This window comes from Gracilinanus agilis, chromosome 4 (genome assembly GCF_016433145.1).
Source record: "Gracilinanus agilis isolate LMUSP501 chromosome 4, AgileGrace, whole genome shotgun sequence".
Classification (NCBI taxonomy): domain Eukaryota; kingdom Metazoa; phylum Chordata; class Mammalia; order Didelphimorphia; family Didelphidae; genus Gracilinanus; species Gracilinanus agilis.
This window is the reverse complement of record NC_058133.1, coordinates 27349187-27370325: the sequence shown is the minus strand read 5'-3', so window position 1 is coordinate 27370325 and position 21139 is coordinate 27349187. Positions and strand designations below refer to the sequence as shown.

The 21139-nt window shown below is 40.6% G+C and overlaps 1 protein-coding gene across 1 annotated transcript in view; it reads right to left on the bottom strand.

Moving 5' to 3' along the window:
- Positions 1 to 7658, bottom strand: part of LOC123245810 (calreticulin-like) — a 37299-nt gene extending 29641 nt beyond the window's left edge. Inside the window, exons 1-2 of the mRNA XM_044674810.1 lie at positions 7232 to 7658; positions 317 to 418 (exon numbers count right to left, since the gene is read on the bottom strand). Of these exons, the coding sequence (XP_044530745.1) occupies positions 317 to 418; positions 7232 to 7658 (529 nt within the window). The remainder of the gene's footprint in view (positions 1 to 316; positions 419 to 7231) is intronic.
- Positions 7659 to 21139: the final 13481 nt, after the last annotated feature.

Genomic DNA, 21139 nt, shown 5'->3' with positions numbered 1-21139 from the left:
TGTAATTGGTTGTCAATGTTATCGTAATACTTCTGTAGTTTTACTTGTTTGATTGACATCCTGAGAACCCCCAATCCTAGTATCCTAAATAAAATCAATGCAACTTGCTCTCTCTCTCTCTCTCTCATCTTCTGACAAGGAGCTGGCAGGCTAACATGATGCTGAAAATCTATGTCTCTTATGTGTTTGTTTTATCTATGTCATTCCTCCCTTAATCATTAAATCTTCCCCCTATATTCTCCCATCTCTTGGCTTCCCTTTGAGGTTATTAAACCCATTCAAAAATTTCTAGAAGAGGCTGGTACTCTTCACTCACCTTTATCTTTCTCTTTGTTTCCATAGAACATTCCAGCCGTCAACTTGAATTTACCATAATCTGACTGATATTTAGATTGAACCCATCGTTTTTTCCATCCATCTGTGGGGGAATGAAAAAATACAAAAGGCTTACATTCTTTCAAGGATGAACATCTAGAATTTAATGAGATGTTGGTGTTAGGAGGACATGAGATGTTTCTTGAGAGCAGGATTTGGTTCATTCTGGCTTATATAATAGACATTTAATGGTTAGTGAGGGGGTTAGGGAATACAGGGGAAAGAATACTGGATTTGGATTGAGAGGATCTGTGTTATCTGACATATGTGATTCAGAAAGAGAGAATAAATATCCATGAAATACACCAAAGCAAATATATGAGAGCCAGTATATCTATAAAAGGGAATTCTTTGTTCTCTCTTGAGTTTACACTTCTGAAAGGGAATCCTTTATTTCCTTTGTCTATTTTGAGTTAACACTTTGGTTAACAATAACTTAAGTACCCCTACTTAGTACCTCACCAGATTTCAAAGACAGGATTAACTCTCCTTTGTCTATTTTTGAATTGATCAACAAAAGCTTGAAACCCTAATTAGCATTAGATGGAGGAGCTCTCCACCTTTTCAATTCAATCAGCCAGGAAATGAGAATTCACACCTCAATTGGCCAGGAATCTGTGAACTCTTTTGATAAGTTACTCACCTCTCCAGAAGGTGAGAAGGGGTTCCCACAAACACTGCCCCCAGAGTAGTGCTGGGAAATTTGAAAGCTATGACTGGCCCTTGTAAAAAGGGGAAGGGACAAAAAGGAAATATAAAAGGCTCTGAATTTCTAGAGTCAGGGGAGTCGACTCCTAGAAGGAAGTTGGCTTCAAGAAGGAATTGGACTTCAAGAAGGAAGTCAGCTTCAAAAAGGTCAGCTCAAGGAAGAAAGTCAACCTTAGGAGTCACCTTCAGCTTGAGTCATCAGTCATCATCTTGACCTGCCTCTTGGAAGGAACTTGGGTGAGTAGATAGCTGGCTTTCTCTTCCTATCTTCTGGAGAGAGTTTAATTCAGATCAAAGGTCAACAAGTCCTGGCTGAGTCAAGCACCAGAGCAATATTTAGTTGGATAGGCTAAATACCTTCTCTATCTTTTGTATTTCTCTACTTTCACTCATCCCACCTCTTGTAAATAAAAACTATTAAAAGTCATTTCGACTTTGAGCAATAATACTTTAGAAAGGCGACCACCATCATTATTTATAATTTTCAGATATTTAGCCAAACCATTAATTTTAATTCCTACATATCATAATGGAAAGATGGCAGACTTTGGGGTCAGATTGACCTGGGTTCATATCTAGCCTCTAACATACACACAGACTATATGATTCTGGGAAAGTTACTTTATTTCCCCAGGTCTCAGTTTCCTAATCTGTAAAAGGAGGAGCATATAAAAATTTAAAGTTATTGACAAGGACATCTATAGTAGTAAAAACTATAAGGGAAACAGGTAACTGGGGATAAATCTTGGCAACAAGTTTCTCTGATAAAAGTCTCATTATAAGATATGTAAAGGGGGGGCAGCTGGGTGACTCAGTGGATTGAGAGTCAGACCCAGAGATAAGAGGTCCTGGGTTCAAATCTGGCCTCCAATACTTCCTAGCTGTGTGACCCCAGGCAAGTCACTTCACCCCCATTGCCTAGCCCTTATCATTATTCTGCCTTGGAACCAATATCCAGTATTGATTCCAAGATGGAAGGTAAGGGTTTTAAAAAAACAGATATGTAAGGAACTGATTCAAATTTGTAATACTAATTGCAATTGGACAATGGAAATGAATAGGTAATCTTTGAAAGATGAAGGAATCTAAACATTAACAATCATACCAAAAAATGTTCTGAAGCAATGAGAATTATAAAAATGCAAATTAAATCAACTTTGAGGTTCTACCTCACCCTGCCAGATTGACAGAGAGGATAAAAGGGAAAAATTAAGAATGTTGAAGAGGTTGTAAGAAAACAGGCACACTAAAAAATTTATAAGAAGATTATAAGGCACACTGTAAGCAATTTGGAACTATGTTCCTGCTTCAGTTATAGAGAGGTGACCTTTCCTAGGTCTGGACATGCTGAATTTTTCCTGGTTTTCTGCCTCAATCATCTTAATTCTTGGGGTTCACCTCATATCCTTTCCCACTGACTACCAATTACTACACAATGAAGGGGAAATATTTCACTGGACAGCTATGTGGCCTGTGTCACTTAATGCCTCTGAGCCTCAGTTTCTCCCTTTTTACCAATAAGTATCATTAGGCTGGTCCTCTCATTCTTGAATGGATTTCATTGTATTTCACTGTCTAGTTGTATGACCTATATCATTTAGTACTTCTGAGCCTCAATTTCCCTATTAGATTGGCTCCATCATTCTGGATTATACTCATTCTCTGGACTTCTCCTTATAGGCTGCCTTCCTGCCCTGAATAAAAATCCACACTGAGGTCTTGCTCTCCTGATTGGTGGTTCCTTCATTCAGACCAATATTTCAGTAGGGTCCCCAGTCATACTTCACTTCAATCTCATTCTTGACTCACTCTCCAGACTTCTCTTCCTTTTTCTCCTCATCAGTCCCTTTGCCCCTGAATAAGTACCCTTCCCCCTTTTCCAGTTCTCTATATGCACTATCTTCTCTCATTAGAATGTGAGCTCTTTAGAAAAGGTAGGTGGTTCAGTAGATAGAGAGCCAGGCCTAGAGACGAGAGGTCTTGGGTTCAAATTTGACCTCAGACACTTCCTAGTTGTGTGACCCTTAGCAAATCACTTGATCCCAGTTGCCTAGAGCCCTTGTTGCTCTTCTACCTTGGAACTAGTACTTAGTATTGATTCTAAGATGGAAGGTAAGATTTAAAAAAAGGATGCGAGTTCCTTGAGGACACATAATAAGCACCTAATAAATATTACATCTCTATCTATCTATTTAATGATAATAACAGTATTTTTATAGAGCTATAACATTTGCAAAGCACTTTAAAATATGATCTCATTTTACCCATCAATCATTTATCTTTGCAATGCCAGTCTTACAGCCTATTGTGGGAATTGAATGATTCTCTCAGTAAAGCATGAGGTTGATACAAGTTGTTATTTCAGGAATGTTTATCAGGGCTGATTCTCTACAGTTAATTCCCTAAGAGATGGATGATTTTTCTGTTATCTTCCCAAGGGTAGGTAGTGCAAGTCGGAGCATGTTCTGTGAGAAAGCATCTTATAATGTGATGACAAAGAGTGAGACAAAGGAGTCAAGAAAGGAACCAAGTGTTGCATCTTAGAAAGGGAATAGAGGGGACAGCTGGATGGCTCAGGGGATTGAAAGCCAGGCCTAGAGATGAGAGATCCTACATACAAATCTGACCTCAGACACCTCCTACCTGTATGGCCCTGGGCAAGTCACTTAATCTCCATTGCCTAGCTCTTACCACTCTTTTGCCTTGGAACCAATACACAGTATTGATTCTAAGAGAGAAGGTAAGGGTTTAAAAAAAAAGAAAGAGAGGGAGTAGAGTTAGAAAAGAGTTACTCTATACTACATACCATCAAGGTGCTAGAGGGGATACATTTAAGTCCACTCATCTAGAAGTGGATTGCCTGGGCAGGATATGGTGCTTGATGGAAGAAGACCCTATGTTTTATTTCCATAAGATCTCTCATATTTGTCACCTTCTCTTTACTCACACAGTTACCACTTCCATATAGGACCACATCATCTCTTACAAGAGCTCTCTTACTGATCTCCCTGCATTAAGTTTATCCTAGGTCTAGTCCATCCTCTACTCAGTTGCCAAAGTAATTTTCCTCAAACATGAATGTCTGACCCTATCACTGCTCAGTAAACTTCAGTGAGTCCCTATTGCCCCCAGGATCAAATATTAAATGGACTTCCATTTGGCATGGAAAGCTCTTAGCTGATTCTTCTTCACACCCTATAGCCCCAGTTTGGTCTCCTCAGACTTGGTAATTTGTCTTTCTACTCAGCCTTTGTACTAGTTCCTGCCTTGAGTTGTCTCCCTCCTCAGAGTAGCCTCTTGGAATGCTTGCTTTCATTCAAAATCCAGCCTGTGCATGAGGTCCTTCTTCATCCTTCCAGCTGCCTGTGCCCGTCCCTAGAAACTATTCTTTTTGTTGTAGTCTCTCTACATGTTCAGGTTGTCTCTATTAGAATGTAAGTTCCTTGAAAGCAAGGCCTACTCTATTTTATATTCTTATCCCCTGCGCTTAGCACAGTGCCTGGCACTTAGTAGGTGTATACAAAGTGCTTTTTCATCAATTGATAGTTCTGACAGTCTCACAAAGTTACACTGATGGTATCTTTGTGACTAACATCTAACCATTTTATCTCCCTGAGCCTCAATTTCCCCATCTGGAAGATGAAGATGAAACTACTAATAATGTCTACCTCACATGAGTGCCAGAAAAATGTTTCATTGAAATGAATGTTAAAATTTCTCATTTATATGTAATTGAAAGGGGAAATGAAATTTAAAAAAATAAAAGCATTTTGTGACTCTTAATGCCATGTTAAATATAGGTTGTTTTCATCTTTATCCCTGCTAAACAATACAGCATTAGACAGTGAGTGGTTCAGTAGGGAGATTGTACCAGACTCAGAATAAGAATGTGCGTGTGAATCCCAGTGTTGCAACTTTCTACATGTGTGAAGTCACTAAGAGTCTCTTTCATTATTTATTTAAGAAAATTGGCCTAGATGACTTCTGGGATACCTTCTGGATCTAATTATATGGTGTTTTTAGGTTTGCAAAGCACTTTACAAACATTATCTCATTTGATCCCCACAACTCTGGGAGGTAGGTACTTTATTATCCTCATGTTACAGATGAGGAAATTGAGGAAGGCAGAATTTAAGTGACTTGCCCAGGGTCACAGAGTTAGTAGGTATCTGAAAGTGTGAAACCCAGACATTCAAATACACCCCATGAGAGAGCAGGATGGAAGACAATTTAAACTTGGGCCTTCCTGACTCCAAGTCTAACATTCTAGCCACTCTATCACCTAACTGCCTAGATCTTTGAACCAAGAACACCGAGAGACAAGGATTTCTTTCCCACAAGAGATCCATTTTATAAAAAGCCCCCCTTGCCAGCCAGTTGGTGAATGCCAGTTTTGTCTCTAAGTACTAATTTTTGGTCTTTTCAAATCAACTAGAATGTAGATGCCAAACAAGCAAAGGAAAGAGGGAAAGCAAATGGAAAGTTGTCTTAATTCTTCCAAAGGAGAATTGTTGTTTAACCATTATCCATAGAACCTGTAGCATGTTTCAGAATGAACTTGGAAAAAGAAAGCTTGGCTAGCTATAAATCCTGATTTTCCTACTTGCTACCCATGAAACCTTCAACAAGTCACTTCATCTCTTTGAGGCTCTTTCTTTCTCTCAAAATTTGAGACTGAACTAGATCAAGCAATCTGAACTTAATAAGCACCTACTGTGTTCCAGGTCCTGTACTAAGTGCTGGGGATACAAAGACAAAAATGGAATGGTCCCACCCTTGGAGAGTTTCCATCTTATAGAAAATCTCTAAGGGGCCTCCCACTCTGGAGCCTATATTTTTATACTGATTACTACTTTCTTCTCTCCATTTTTTTATGGGACTCCATCCCCTTAAGGAAGTGATTGGACAGGATGACCTCCAAAATTCCTTCCAGATCTAAATCTGTGGTTCCTAATAATCTATGATCTGTTGACATAGAATGTTTCAGCTGGGAGGGACCTTTCAAGGCATCTCACCTAACCCTTTCGTTTTAGAGAGGAGATTAACACCTAAAGGAGTGGGGATAGTTTGCCCAGGGTTTCACAGTTAGAAAGTGACAGTCAAGATTCAATCCAAGACTTCCATCCTGCTCTCTCATGGGATGTACTTGAATGTCTGGGTTTCACACTTTCAGTGATGCTTTTTAGAAGAATTCCAGCAGAGGGTAACCTAAATGTTAAAGCACATGCCCACGGAGATATCAAAAAGGTCAGGGCATATGCCAACAAAGAATTATTTCAAACTGGCATGAAATTTATGGGCAAAGATTCATAGAAGCTACCTAGTAAGGAAATTCCCTCTGCTAATGCATGTTGACAACTTTTTGCTATTTGTAGTCTTTCAGACCTGCCCCTAGCACTAAGGGGTTGGATTGCTTGGGGTCATATGTCCCTTGTGTGTCAGATAGAATCTGAATCATGGTCTTGCTGGCTGTGGATGTAGATTTAGGCACTAGGCCAGGCTTCCTCTCACATCAGGTCATATACACTCAAAAGAAACAATATATAGCCTGACTTGGGGCACATAGGGTGAGGGAAGGCAAGAAGATCAGAAGCCCATACAGAACAAAAAAGATCTTTTAAAATTTGTGTTAAAATTTGCTTAGATCATAGAATGTTGCAGCTGGATGAGTCCCTCCAGAGGATGTTTTCCAACCTCCTCCTTTTACAAATGAGGAAACCGAGGTCCAGGGTGATGGCCTGGCTTGTTTCATAAGTAGTCAAGCTGAAGTTCAGACCCAAGTGTCCTTTGGCTCCATGACTCTTCCCAAGTCACTCCATCACACAGAAGCTAAGCTCTTTTTTCACAATACAACCACTTCGCCCCCCACCCCGCCCCCAGGAGTCAGAGCCAGGGTTACTATGCTCATTTACAAAAGATCTTACAAAACTTACAAAAGCTGAGTGCGCCCTGACTTAGCCAGGGCTGCACATTTAGGGTAGGAGCTGGGATTCTGGCCCAAGGTCACTTCAGCCTATTTGTGGGAAGGAAAAAACTGAGTGGTCCGTTTCCAGGGTCCTTCCCCACCGCCCCCAACCCTGGACGTATGAGGTTCACGCTATCCACACATCACCCACCCACCCCGGGGCCACAGTTGCTGGTAGCTCACCGCCGTCTTCGAATTCCTCTCGAAAGTAGACTCGCCTCCGCCACTCTTGCCAATGTTGCCCCGGAGAGCTGGCTGGGCCCCCGCCCCCGGCCCTGCCCCCGGCACTGGCACTGGCCGTGGCCGTGGCTGTGGTTGGGGCACTCCCTCCCTCTGCGTTCTGGACCTTGGCCGTGGCGCTCGCATCGTCCCTGACTGTGGCACTGCCCACAGCGTTCTCTCTGCCCGAACTGATGGGCTCTGTGGCCGCGCTGCTTGTGGCTGTGCTGTCGGGGGTGCTGTCTGTGGTGCTGTGGGTGGTGGTGCTGTCGGTGGTGCTGGCCGGGTCGTTGTCCGTGGTGCTGCCCGTGACTCTCTGGTTGTCTGTGGCCCTGGGGCTCGGACCCTCCTCGCTCTGGACGCCTGCTGAGGTGGCCAAGAGAGCGGCCATGGCCGCCAGCGCCGGCAGCCACCTCATCCCCAGCCCGGCCGCCCCCGGTGCTCCCCAGCCTCTCCAGGTAGCCCCTTCGCCTGTGGCTTCCTACGTCTTGGGCCTCGCCTTCTACTGAGCACCCTGAGGAGCTGAGGCTTTCCCACCACCCCAGCTTTGAGTGTGCCCCACAAGTGGCTGATTCTCATTCGCTCAGACCGGGGGTGATTGCAGGGCTGCAGCCAATGACTAGGGGCCACACAGCTGGAAGCCTCGAGCAGGAGGAATGGGGAGAGCAGATGGAATGGAGAGGGAGTCCCAGAGCAGGGCCGCAAGGGGAAGGAGGAAACTCTGCCTCCCTGCCTCCTGCTCACTCTCCCCAGAGACTCTGGGAGGAAAGTGGAGACTGAGGCTACAATGAGAAAGGGATAGAAAAGTGCCTTTTATGATGTGGACACTCCCTCTACCAGGGCAGGTTGCAGCTGACCCAAGCCTTTCATAATAATAATAACAACAATAATACCTAGCACTTGCAAAGAATATACAATGTGTTAAACACTGTGATAAGTACTTTACAAAATTAACTTTGTCCGATACACATAGCAACTTGGAGAGATAAATGCTATTATTTTATACATGAGGCAAATGAGGTTAAATGACTCGCACAGAGTCAGTCAGTAAGTGTTTGTGGCAGGATTTGAACTTAGGTCTGACTCTAGTCCCAGCATTATATCCATCGAACCAGCTAGCTGCTTCTGCACATTACCTTCTTCGAGTTGTAGTGAAAGGAACACAGCCCAGAGTCCAACGACCTATGTTTAAATCTTGCATACAGTACGCTATGTGACCCTGGGCAAGTAGTTTAGCTTCCCTGGGCCTTAGTTTCTCTATTTGTAAAATGACAGACTCTGAAGTCTACCTTTATAATTCTCAAGAGAAGATGCCCTCTACATCTATGACCCCATCTCTGGGTCTTTCGGGGTTTCACTGGGATCTACAATTTCTCACTCTGTAACTTGGCTTAACTCCTTTTCTGAAGGAAATATTCAGTTGAATAAATGAAGCATAATGTGTCTAAAAATTAAGGAAGGAAGAGTCTCACTGCCCTCTGCCCTGGCCAGGCCAAATCTGGAGTGCTGGGTTTATTCTAGGCATCACATAATAAGGAAGGCATTGATAAATGGAGAATGTCCAGGCAACTCTGAGGGACTTATGAGAAAGAACACTATTCACATTCAGAGGAAGAACTCTGGGAGTAGAAACACAGAAGAAAAACAATTGCCTGATCACATGGTTCAATGGGGATATGACTGGGGATGCAGACTCTAAACGATCATCCTAGTGCAAATATCAATAATATAGAAATAGGTCTTGATCAATGACACATGTAAAACCCAGTGGAATTGCTCATTGGCTACAGGAGCGGGGAGAGGAGAAGGGGAGGGAAAGAACATGAATCTTGTAACCATGTAAAAATATTCTAAATTAATCAATTAAATAAAATTTTCAAAAAAAAAAGAATGTCCATGGAATGACAGCCACAATAGTAAAGGACCTTGAGTCTGTGTCATATAATAATCATAATTATTATTATTATTATAGATGGGGAAATGAATAGGGGCTAGGGTTAATAGATCCACCTGTTTTTAAGTTCTCTGTTCAGCATGCCATCCCATGGGCCCACATGAGTATCATATGGCCTATCATTAACTGCACTGCCAGGGAAAAATGGGAGCTCTAACTAACAGTATCATGCTTTGTAAGATGTGACTACAGTCACTGCAGTGCCCATCAACATTAACTATTTTGGGGTGAATTCTCTTGTAGATCTGACAGCCAGGCCACAAGATGTGTTCATCAACCATGAATTCACTCTCATTATTTGGGACTTGTAGTCAAGTGGGTAGAGCTACAAGGTTTTTATAATAAGATATGTGTGAACATGAGAAAGGAGGCATGGGGATCCTTCCTTGGAATCCCTGAAGGATGAGTGCTGGAACTATTATGTTTGTGCTATCTAAAGAGTTGTACAAGAGAGTCAATTTACATTTGAAAGGAGTCTCAAACTGTCTCAGGAAACTTGGGTTCAAATCCTAGCTCTCCTTGGACTTTGTGGCCAAGAACAAAACTCACACTACTATCATTGTCATCATTATCATTTATATAGCATTTTAAGATTTTCAGAGTGTTCTACATTATTACTTCATTTAATTCTCACAACAACCCCACAAGATAAGAGCCATTATCATCCCCCTTTTTTAAAAATTGTTTTTGGTTTTTTTTAACCCTTAACTTCTGTGTATTGGCTCCTTGGTGGAAGAGTGGTAAGGGTGGGCAATGGGGGTCAAGTGACTTGCCCAGGGTCACACAGCTGGGAAGTGTCTGAGGCCACATTTGAACCTAGGACCTCCTGTCTCTAGACCTGACTCTCAATCCACTGAGCTACCCAGCTACCCCATCATCCCCTTTTTACAGAGAGTAAACTAAGGTTCAGTGAAGTGCTTTGCCCAGGGTCACATAGTTAGTGAATGTCTGAGGCAGGACTTGAACTCAGTTCTTCCTAACTGAAAATTCAGCAATCCATCCAAACCCTCTAGTTGCTACTTAACTTGTCTGAACTCCAGTTTCCCCATCTATAAAACAGGGGCAGTAATAATGGCAGCTTCTGCCTCGTGGGGGAGTTGTATAAATATGTATACACTATAAAATTGTGATTTATTTGTATTATTTCATCCGTATCCTTTGCAAACTTTGATGCCATTTCTGCTTATCAGCATCCTAGACCTTCTGCAGAGTTCAGTTTTCATCTCTTCCATAGTTTTCCCTGATCAATTCCACCCCCTAGAAATATGCAGTTCACAGAGGTGAACAGTATAACATGGCAGATCCCCAACTCATATGCTATATGAAGGAGGAAAGGAGGGGTCAAGTCAAATGCCCTCTTGGCCTGGTCATGATACATTCAGTGTGTCATATTCAGTTCTGGGTTCTGCATTTTAGGAAGGATGATGAAAACGTGGTGGTATGCCAAAGGAGGAAATCCAGATTTCAAGATGACTAGAGAACTGGCTATATAGGAATTAATTGAACAAACTCCATTAGGATGTAGCTCCAATCCCACCTTCTTCAGGAAACCTTTCCTGGCCTCCAATTCCCTGCAAGCACCTTCCCTCTGAGATTCCCTTCCATTTAAGCTTTTCCCATCATAGAGATACATGATTATTTGCATCCTACTCCCCCCATTAGAATATGAGTTTCTGGAAGGAAGGTAGGACCATTTTTTTTGCCTTTCTTGGCATTCTCAGTGCTTATCACAGTGCCTGATATGTATTAAGTGCTTAAATGCTTCTTGCCCTTTGACTGTTGACTGACTTAACTTGGTTTACTTTGGAGAAGAGAAGACTCAGGATGGGAGGTGGGGGACGTGAGAAGTGTGTTCAAATATTTGAACACATAGTACAGGTGAGTGGAGGATAGATTAGCATGGGGAGAGACATGTCCAGAGTCCAGGAGACCCAATTAGGAAGGTATTGCAATAATTTAGGGAGAGGTGATGCAAGTCTGTGTGTGAATAGATGAGAGAACATGTAGAGAGACATGAAGGTAGGAACCCCAAGATCTGACAAGAGATTGGTTAGGGGAGGGGAGAGTGAGAAATCAAGGAATACCCTGAGTTACTGGAAGGATGGTGAAAACCTGGACAGAAATAGGGAAATCAAAACAGTATTGGTTTGGGGAAGGGGAGGAAAATATGAATTCTGTTTTGGTCATGTTGAATTTGAGATACCTACAATACCTTCTATGGGAAATGTCTAGAACCACAAGGAAATAAAAATTGTGCATTCAATTTTGGCTGTAAGCGAAATCAATATACAAGCTTAGTATATTTTCTTTCTTTTAATTTGAAATTCTTTATTTAATTAATTAATTTAGAATATCTTCCCATGGTTCCATGATTCATGTTCTTTTCCTCCTCTCCTTCCATCCCCTTCCTGTAGCCAACAAGCAATTCCACTGGGTTTTATATGTGTCATTGATCAAGACCTATTTCCATATTATTAATATTTGTATTAGGGTGATTGTTAGAGTCTACGTCCCTGATCATATTCCCATCAACCCATGTGATCAACCAGTTGTTTTTTTCTGTGTTTCTGCTCCCACAGTTCTTTCTCTGGATGTGGATAGCTTCTTTCTCATAAGTCCCTCAGAAATGTCTTGGATCATTGCTTTGCTGCTAGTACAGAAGTCTTTTACATTCTATTTTACCACAGTGTAGCAGTCTCTGTGTAAAATGTTCTCCTGGTTCTGTTCCTTTCACTCTGCATCAGTTCCTGGAGGTCTTTCCAGTTCACATGGAATTCCTCCAGTTCATTATTCCTTTGAGCACAATAGTATTCCATCACCAGCAGATATTAAGCTTAGTATATTTTCAAGGAAAAGCTATGGTGTAGCAAAGGAAGAAAGTACTTAAATTTTAGAGAACAATTCACTAAAAAAACTTTTCATTTTTATTGATGTTTAGATGGCTTTATTTCTAAATGTGTCTCTTCCCTTTACAACAAATCCCTTAAAACCTCACTTATAACAAATCCCTTATGGAGCAGCTAGGTAGCACAGTGAATAGAGCAGCAGACTTAGAGTCAGGGCAGACATGGATTCAAATCTGACCTCAGACACTTTCTAGCTATGTCATGTAACTCAATTACATAGACCTTACTGCTCTTTTGCCTTAGAATGGATTGATTCCAGGACAGAAGGTAGGGGTTTAAAACAACAACAACAAATCTACTACTTATAACAAAAAAATTAAAAAGAGAAGAAATATTTTAGCAAAACTAACTCATACATTAACCAAAACCTGGTGGTATTTGTAATACTCCACACCCATAGTCCTTCATCCCTGCAAAGGAAAAAGGGATGTGCATTTTCTTATCTTTTATACTGGGCCAAGCTTGCTAATGATGATTATACAACATTCGATTTCATTTTTTTATCCTTTTTTTTTAACCCTTATCTTCCACCTTAAAATCAATACTAAGCATTTATTGGTTCCAAGGCAGAAGAGTGGTAAGGATTAGGCAATGGGGGTTAAGTGACTTGCCCAGGGTCATCCAGCTAGAACATGTCTGAGGTCAAATTTGAACCCAAGACCTGTCAACCCTAGGTCTGGCTCTCAATCCACTGAGCTATCCAGCTGTCCTTTTTTTTTTTTTAATCCTTTCTATGATATTGCTGTAGCTCCTTGTCCTAATTCTATTTTCTTCACTTTGCATTGGTTCATATGTCTTCCCATTTCATGATATTTGTTTTTTCTATAGTGCAGTAACATTCCATTAGATTCATGTGTGTTGTTTAGCTATTTCCCCAATTAATGGGCATTTATTTACTTTGTTAACAATTTTTTGCTACCACTAAAAATGCTGTTATGGATATTTTGTATCTGAAGGATCTTTCTTTGTGTCTTTGATCTCCTCCGTATATTTACTTGGCAGTTCAATCTCTGGGTCAAAGGACAGAACAATTCACTTTCAACATATTTAAATCAATCAACATTAAGTGCTTATTACATTAGCCCTGCACTTCAGTTCTAGGGATGCAAAGGCAAAAATGAAACATGGAATATGATTGAGGCATCAGAAATGTGAAATCTGCAATAAGTACACTTAAAAAATTTCATCAGTATTGCCAGATTTTTATTCTATTTATGAAATACCCAAAAGAACAAGTGGCTGCTTTTAGAGTAACTATGAACTCTATTACCAATCTATAGTTTATCTGCTAAGAAGGTGCTAACTAACTGAGTAGGAGTAGGGGAAAAGGGGAATTTTCTTGAAATTATAATTACTGCATTTTTAGGGGAGAGAAATTATCTGCATGCTCAGATGTATGATTTATTTAGTGTCTATTTTCAGAAGTTAAATTTTTTCTTAATTTTTCTTGTTATTTGGGGGAGGATTGACATGTTTTCTGTTTTTTTTTCCTCTTCAATTACATCTTTAAAATTTTATTTATTTAGGGGCAGCTGGGTAGCTCAGTGGACTGAGAGTCTGGCCTAGAGACAGGAGGTCCCAGGTTCAAATCCGGCCTCAGATACTTCCCAGCTGTGTGACCCTGGGCAGGTCACTTGACCCCCATTGTCCACCCTTACCACTCTTCCACCTAGGAACCAATACACAGAAGTTAAGGGTTTAAAAAAAAGTTAAAAATTTGTTTATTTAAGAATATTTTTCCATGGTTACATGATTCATGTTCCTTCCCTCCCCTTCTTCTTACTCCCTCCTGGAGTCATTGAGCAGTTCCACTGGGTTTTACATGTATCATCTCCAATTACATTTTAAAATAAATTTTAACATTCATTTTTTAAAAGTTTTGAGTTCCAAATTCTCTCCCTCCCTTTCTTACTCCCTCTCATTCTCCTTCCATTCCTGAGATGGTAAGCATTTGGACATCTATTTTACATGTGCAATCCTGCAAAAAAAAAATTCCATATTGCCACTTTGTGGAAGAGATCTTAAATAAAAAAAAGAAATAGAAAGAAAGTGAAATATGGTAGATTTCAGTCTGCATTCAGAATTCATCAGTTCTTTCTGGAAGGGCAGGTGACATTTTTTATCATGAGTCTCTCAGGTTAAAAAGTTCAACAAAAACAATAGAAGGATTTATCTCTGGCACATCATCACCCTCACCATCACCACCATCACCACCATCTTTATCATCATAATCACATATATAGCATTTTAAGATTATTATGCTCACTTTACAGATGAGTAAATCAAGGCAGACAGAAGTTAAGTAACTTGCCCAGAATCAGACAACTAAGTAACTGAGGCTGGATTAAAATCAGGTTTTTTTGATTCTAGGTCTATCACTCTATCCACTGTGCCACCTACAGAAGAAGAGAGGTAGACTAATTAGAAATAAGTGGGAAAAGATTTCAAACCCCAAACAGAAATTTTTAAAAATTTAGGTGTAGTTTAATGACATCAAATAGGTTGAGAATTGCTATAAAAAAATAATGTCTGTATTTTCCAAGTGTTATCTAAAAATAATATGATGAATTCAGAGTTGGATGAAAACTTTGAGATCTTCTATTTCAAACATTCACTCATATTTCATCTTTAGATAGGACCATAGTCATGCAAATTATTTTATATAGCCACCAAAATCAGTGTCTACTAACTTCTAGTCTTTGGGCTGGGAGAAATTTGGGACTAGTTACTTCACTAAGAGTATAGTACAGTTAAAAGGCAGGGAATTTAGGAAATTGAGGCATGGAGAGAGGAAATCCCTAGCCCAAAGTGACACATCCAGAAATCACATGTAGGATGTCTTGATCCCAAATCTTTTCACTTATTTGCTTTACTATGTGTCAGTTGTTGTGCCCACTGTGCCATCTTGCCTCATGGCCCAAAACATAAGGATATCTAATAAACAGGAAATAACATCACAGGAAAATAAGTAATTAAATAATGCTTAAGTGAACACTAAGGGCAAAGTGAGAATTTTGTTAGTGTTAACTTAGAAAAAATACAGAACTATTAAATAGCCATAAAGCCACTCTTTAGTCAAGGGAAAGGGGGAACAGGGCTTCTTGGCCCCTTATGCAGAGCTTCGCCTTGTGCAGAGTCCAGGATTGAACACTGCTTCACTCTGCTCCCTGACCCTCTGGGAGTCATACCCAGCTAGATGACCACTTCAAGGAACAAAGGAAATTGAGGAGCTTATATACCATTTGGGAAGATCCAGGGGCTGGGAAAGATGATTGACATTGTACTAGTAAGGATGAGATTTACAATCAAGCTTGGGAAAGGAATCATAGCCAGAGGCTAGGGTGTAAGGGAAGGGGCTGCTTACACAATGGACACTAAAGGATGGTCCCTGCTCAGGTGTGTCTTCCAGGGAAAGGGTCTTTGATACAATGGGGAAGACTACCTAAGACAAAAGGGTATTTAGCATTTACCCTGGGGTCCATTATTCATTCTGCAACTGCTAGCCTGAGATTCCCTTCAGGGTGGATTCTCCCTGGAAACTGGGAACAAGCACAAGCTTTGGGGGTCTCCAACCTACAAGCTATTTCTAAAACTTGGGGTTCCTCAGATCTCACTAAGCCACAAGTTTGGGGTCTCTAGATTCCATGTTGACACACTCCCCTTTTGGTCAAGACTGAACGTCGCTGACCTGTTGTACCCCAAATTTTAATACCTAACCCAGGTTCGATCATGGCCAGAGGAAGAACCACACTGACAATGCAATATGCAAGAAGAGGCTCATTCTTTACTAGCAATAGTAGCTAGGGTCGCTAGGCAGAGAGGCATGCCTGAACGACCCCTTGGAATTCTCAGCCAAGAGTTTATATAGAAATGTTTGGGGAAGGGGGTTGGTACATACATAATTATCAAGGTAGTGTCAGGGACAGGTGGTCAGGAAGCATCTGGGGAGGGGGGTTTCAGGGTCAGGGGGCTGGAAGCATTTGGCAAACATACATTAAATAGGCAAATATTGTAAAGCAGGCAAACATAGACAAACATTCCTCAAGACATCAGATAAGATAGCTTCAGTTTTAGGTTTATGATAGGGGGAGATAAGGAAGACTGTGCTGGGAAACCTTGGGGGCTGGGGGTAGCTAGCCCAGGCCAGAAATAGTTCAGTAGACTGCCAGACTGATTTTTAAATCCAACAGACCAATGATGGAACTCTCACTAATGGTGGGGAAACCTTAGGGTACAGATATTGGCGATTGGCACTTGGGGGCACTCCCCAGTGCCCGATGCATTGACCATTGTGCCAGAGAAAGGTAGGCAGCCTACCCTTGGCATATTTTGACAAACATAACATTAGCCCACTTCCCCCAAATCTTTAAGCCTTTCAGATTCTGGGGTCCTGATGTAATGCCTTTGGCCTTCTCTCTCCTGGGGACTTCTCTCTTGGCACAAGACAAGCTTCATTGCTACAAGAGAAACTTAAAGAGATCTATAAACACATTCTTTAACAGACCTTGATCAACTCCCAACATACTTACTCACTATAAAGATTACTCATATCCACGCTTCTAATCTTACTCTGGACATTCCATGTCATTGATTTGTTAGGGTCCGTTTTCCTGCAATACACAAGGAGGTCTGTTTATTAAGCTGGTGCACCAGGGAAGGGTGTAAAGTAGCGTTCCATCCGGGGCGCCAGCAGGGTTCTTTTAAAGTAACTGGAATGGGGGAAGGGATAGGAGTTGGAATCTTGGTGGGCTTAATCAGTCTCCAGGACTTATCTCAACTTTGTCCCAGGTTGTTCTTATCTCCGACATCCTCTCAGGAAAGTTCTTATCCAGACTATCAGTACATCCTAAACCATTGCGAAACCACTGGAGGTCCTGACCAGCCCTTTGGTCTAGATAAAGTTAATACTGGAAATGGTCCTTCTTCAGATTCTATTAGTGTTTATTAGACACCCATCATAAAATTATTTAAGCTACATGCTCAATCAGAAAGATTGTCTTACTCCACCCCAAAATATCACGTAAAAATCAACCCTACAAACTATAGAAACATAAAAGCAAAAATAAATCCACATCACAGGTTAATCAGGGCTTGTAAATATGAAAGTAGCCTCTCCTCCATTCAGTGACCAAAAATTAAAATATCATCTAATTCAAAGAAAAATTCTAATTAAATATTCTATGACAGCAATCTCAAAATCATATGAAAAACGGACAATTTCAACTTCAAAACAATTTTTAAAAGTCTCAAAATTAACTCCAAAAATTCTCAAGATTGAAAATGCTTCTAAATTTTCCTAATTTTTAAACCTCTCACACACACCCCTTTGGGGCGGTTGAGATGCTGGAGATTTAAAAAAACTTGTTTCATTCACTTTTTAACTATCATGCCTATTACTTTGTAGGAAAAAATGTTGCAACTAAGTCAGCTAATGTAAAGTCTGTAGGTAAAAATTCTTGTGAAAATAATTCTCTTGCTTAGGCAGTTAACTTGAGATCTCCTTAACCAAATTAGTTTTGCTTACACTTTTTAATTTCCTGAGTATCTATTCATTGGCAATAAGGGCTCCTTTACCATTGAACTTAGACCTAGTCAGTAGGTGATTTCAATAGCATTCCCAAGTCACAAAAGGTTTCCTTATCTCATTGTTTCCTGCCTTTAGGCTTCAAGATGTATAAACTTTACTGGTACTGGGGAGAAAGTCTGTGTTCTATCTGAACCCTGTTTATTAAAAATACTGCTTAGAATCTACTATTTATGTGTATTGCTTCCCTCCTTTTTGACACTAATATTTTGCCAGGTTTTCCTTATGACCTAAATTCTTCCTCCTTTTAGGAAAAGGGACCTCTAATCTGCTAACCTCATTCACAATGGCTAAAAATTTCCATTTGCCTTCACAATTCCCATATTCTAGGCCTTGCCTTTCTAAAGCTTCCTTCATCATATGATTACAGAAAATTGCTAAAACAGGAGAAAAGTGGGAAGTAACTTAAAATGAGGGAGAGGCTCCCATAATTTGGAATATTAATGCCATGCATAAGTTGGTCATGATGGGCAGTCAGTCACCTGTAGAACTTTGACAGAAACATGGCCGAGCCATTTCTCAGCCCTTCCATTCGCCTTGTGACTGCATCCATAACCAATCTTCCTCCATAGCATTTCTTTTCCCAATTATCTTCCCATACAATTCTCCCTTTGATGGCAATTCTCTCTAACCATGCTCAGGGTTTAAAATAACCTTTCTTTGCTTATTAACAAATTTCTAGGCTCCATCATTTCTTTCCTAAATTCTTCTGATAATACTTTGAGACAAACACATTCTGTAATACTGAACTAGCACTCTGGAATCTCTGCTGTGAATTCTCAAATCTAACAGTTATTACTCTCAAGCCTCTTAAAAGTAAAATGCTACTATTTTAAATTTTACTTGCTTTAGTTAAATTTTGGGGAATAGCTCTCTTCCTTCTAGGTTCTCTCCTTATAAAAGGGATTTTGCTCAGGGTAAATATACAAAAATGATCAAATTTTTGACTATTAGAAATTTGAAAGGCCAAATGAAAACAATTAAGAAAGGTGATACTTATCGGTTCCAGTGACATCTTGGGGCTCCTTCGGGTTTCTCATAGGTATCTTCTTCAGAGAATCTTTCAGATTCCGATTCTGAGTCTTGTCCATGCTTTTGGCTCCTAAGAACTAGCCTTGAGAGATAATAGTGCTCCAGGGGTTATGAATAAAATCCCTTTAACAAGCCATATAGCAAACTTGACCTTAGTAAGTTTAAATCACTTCACCCACACTCCAGATGCAGGGCATTCCTAGAAATTTCTAAAGAATTTTTCCCAGGTGGGGAATTCCTTTCTCTAATATCGGCAATGTGCCAATGATCATCTATCAGAAAAATAATGCTCACAAAATAAATAAATGCCAAATCGGATTAGTTCTCTCCACTCAAAAAGGAAAACTCAATTACCTATAGGAACCAGGATTCCCTGGTCTTTTTAAAAGGAAGACTTATCTATTGTAATTGTTGCACTCTGGAAATGTACCTTAAAAACTCCAAAAAAATCAGGCTATAGTTCATGATCCCTTTTAAAACCCATAAAATTTCTCTCGACCCAAAACTTTGGATTACTAAGGAAAAACTAAAAATTCCCTTTAAACCAGAATACCTATCCAATTCCGTTCTATCTTCTTACTGTCCTTGGCTCCAAATTACATTTCTTTCAGCCTGACCTCAAAAGCCTTCCTTTTGGCCTAAGACTAACGTGGCTCCTTCAGAGGAAAATTGTTGGTCAGTTTAAAATCCTTCAGTTTCCTTCCCATTCAAAGCCAAGCCTTTCCTCAACCATGTCTTGTCATTTTACAATGACACAATGACCAAAAATGAATCATCTTTACTTCTGAACACACGCTAATCAGAAAAACCTTGCTCTCTGGAAACAAATAGCTTGAAAAAAAAATGTGGAATTACAGCACTCAAATATCAAAGTTAACTTCTAGAATAAATGCATCCCTTTACCCACATTATTAAAACATTAAGTGCACTTGGTATACAATATTTTACACATTATACCAAAACTGGGAAGAAAAGATTAGAATTTTAAAGCTATGAATCACTGGACCTCCTTTTGCCTTTTGCTGGATATCCTCATATCCAGATCACCAACTCCTGTCTCTTTAGCTTTTGGGAGGAATTAACTGTTAGAACAATGTTAGACATTTAAATCACAAGCATTAAGGTTATTAGTGAATCCTTTTTAAAACACTTCACAAATGCAATATAAGCAAAACCTCGAAGAAATGAAAAGAAATCCAGAACTTAAGTTCTTTAAGCTTCTATGAGAAGCTCTTTTGCAAAAATTTACCTTATACCCTTATACTGTGGCATTTCCGTTCATTTAATCGACTTAAATGTACATTCAGGCTCCCACACTCCAGCTCAGCTTCCCATTCAAAGCTTTCAGTCAGCCATTCACGCCTCTGAACTACTCTTGTGGCTCTTCTACTCCAGACATGCTTCACCCACTTTCACATGCAACAACACACACACACACACACACACACACACACACACACACACACACACACACTCTAATACCTAGTCACACTCGGAGCTTGTAGTGGGTTGAACTAGACTCCATTTTGGCCCATTCACCTTGGGACCTTTTGCAAGGTATTTACATTTAACTCAGCAGTATCTTTAGGTGGTTCTTCAGGCTGCTGGCTGCTTCCACCTCTTGGGGCCACAGATTTACTGTTCCTCAATATCCAGACACCCCCGGGCTGGTTCTAGTTCTGCGACTCTCCGTAGATCTATGGACCATCACCTAAAACCCCCCTTAATTAAAGAGTGGGTCACCCCCAAATACATGCGACCGAGACCTTTACTCCGAGAGCCACTTGCCTGGCCCCTCTGCTAAGCGGACTCCTGACTCAACCCCTAAATGGGCTGTGTGGGTACCTCATGTCTTGGGGTCCTCATTAGCAGGCGGCTCAGGCAGCTGGGACTTCGGATCTTGCTGGGGAACCTCCATTTGTTAACTTAGAAAAAACACAGAACTATTAAATAGTCATAAAACCACTCTTTAATCAAGGGAAAGGGGGAACAGGGCTACTTGGCCTCTTATGCAGAGCTGCGCCTTGTGCAGAGTCCAGGATTGAACACTGCTTCACTCTGCTCCCTGACCCCCTGGGAGTCACACCCAGCTAGATGACCACTTCAAGAAACAAAGGAAATTGGTTACATACCATTTGGGAAGATCCCGGAGCTGGGAAAGATGATTGACATTGTACTGGTAAGGATGGGATTTACAATCAAGCTTGGGAAAGGAATCATAGCCAGAGGCTAGGGTGTAAGGGAAGGGGCTGCTTACACAATGGACACTATAGGATGGTCCCTGCCCAGGTGTGTCTTCCTGGGAAAGGGTCTTTGATACAATGGGGAAGACTACCTAAGACAAAAGGGTATTTAGCATTTACCCTGGGGTCCATTATTCATTCTGCAACTGCTAG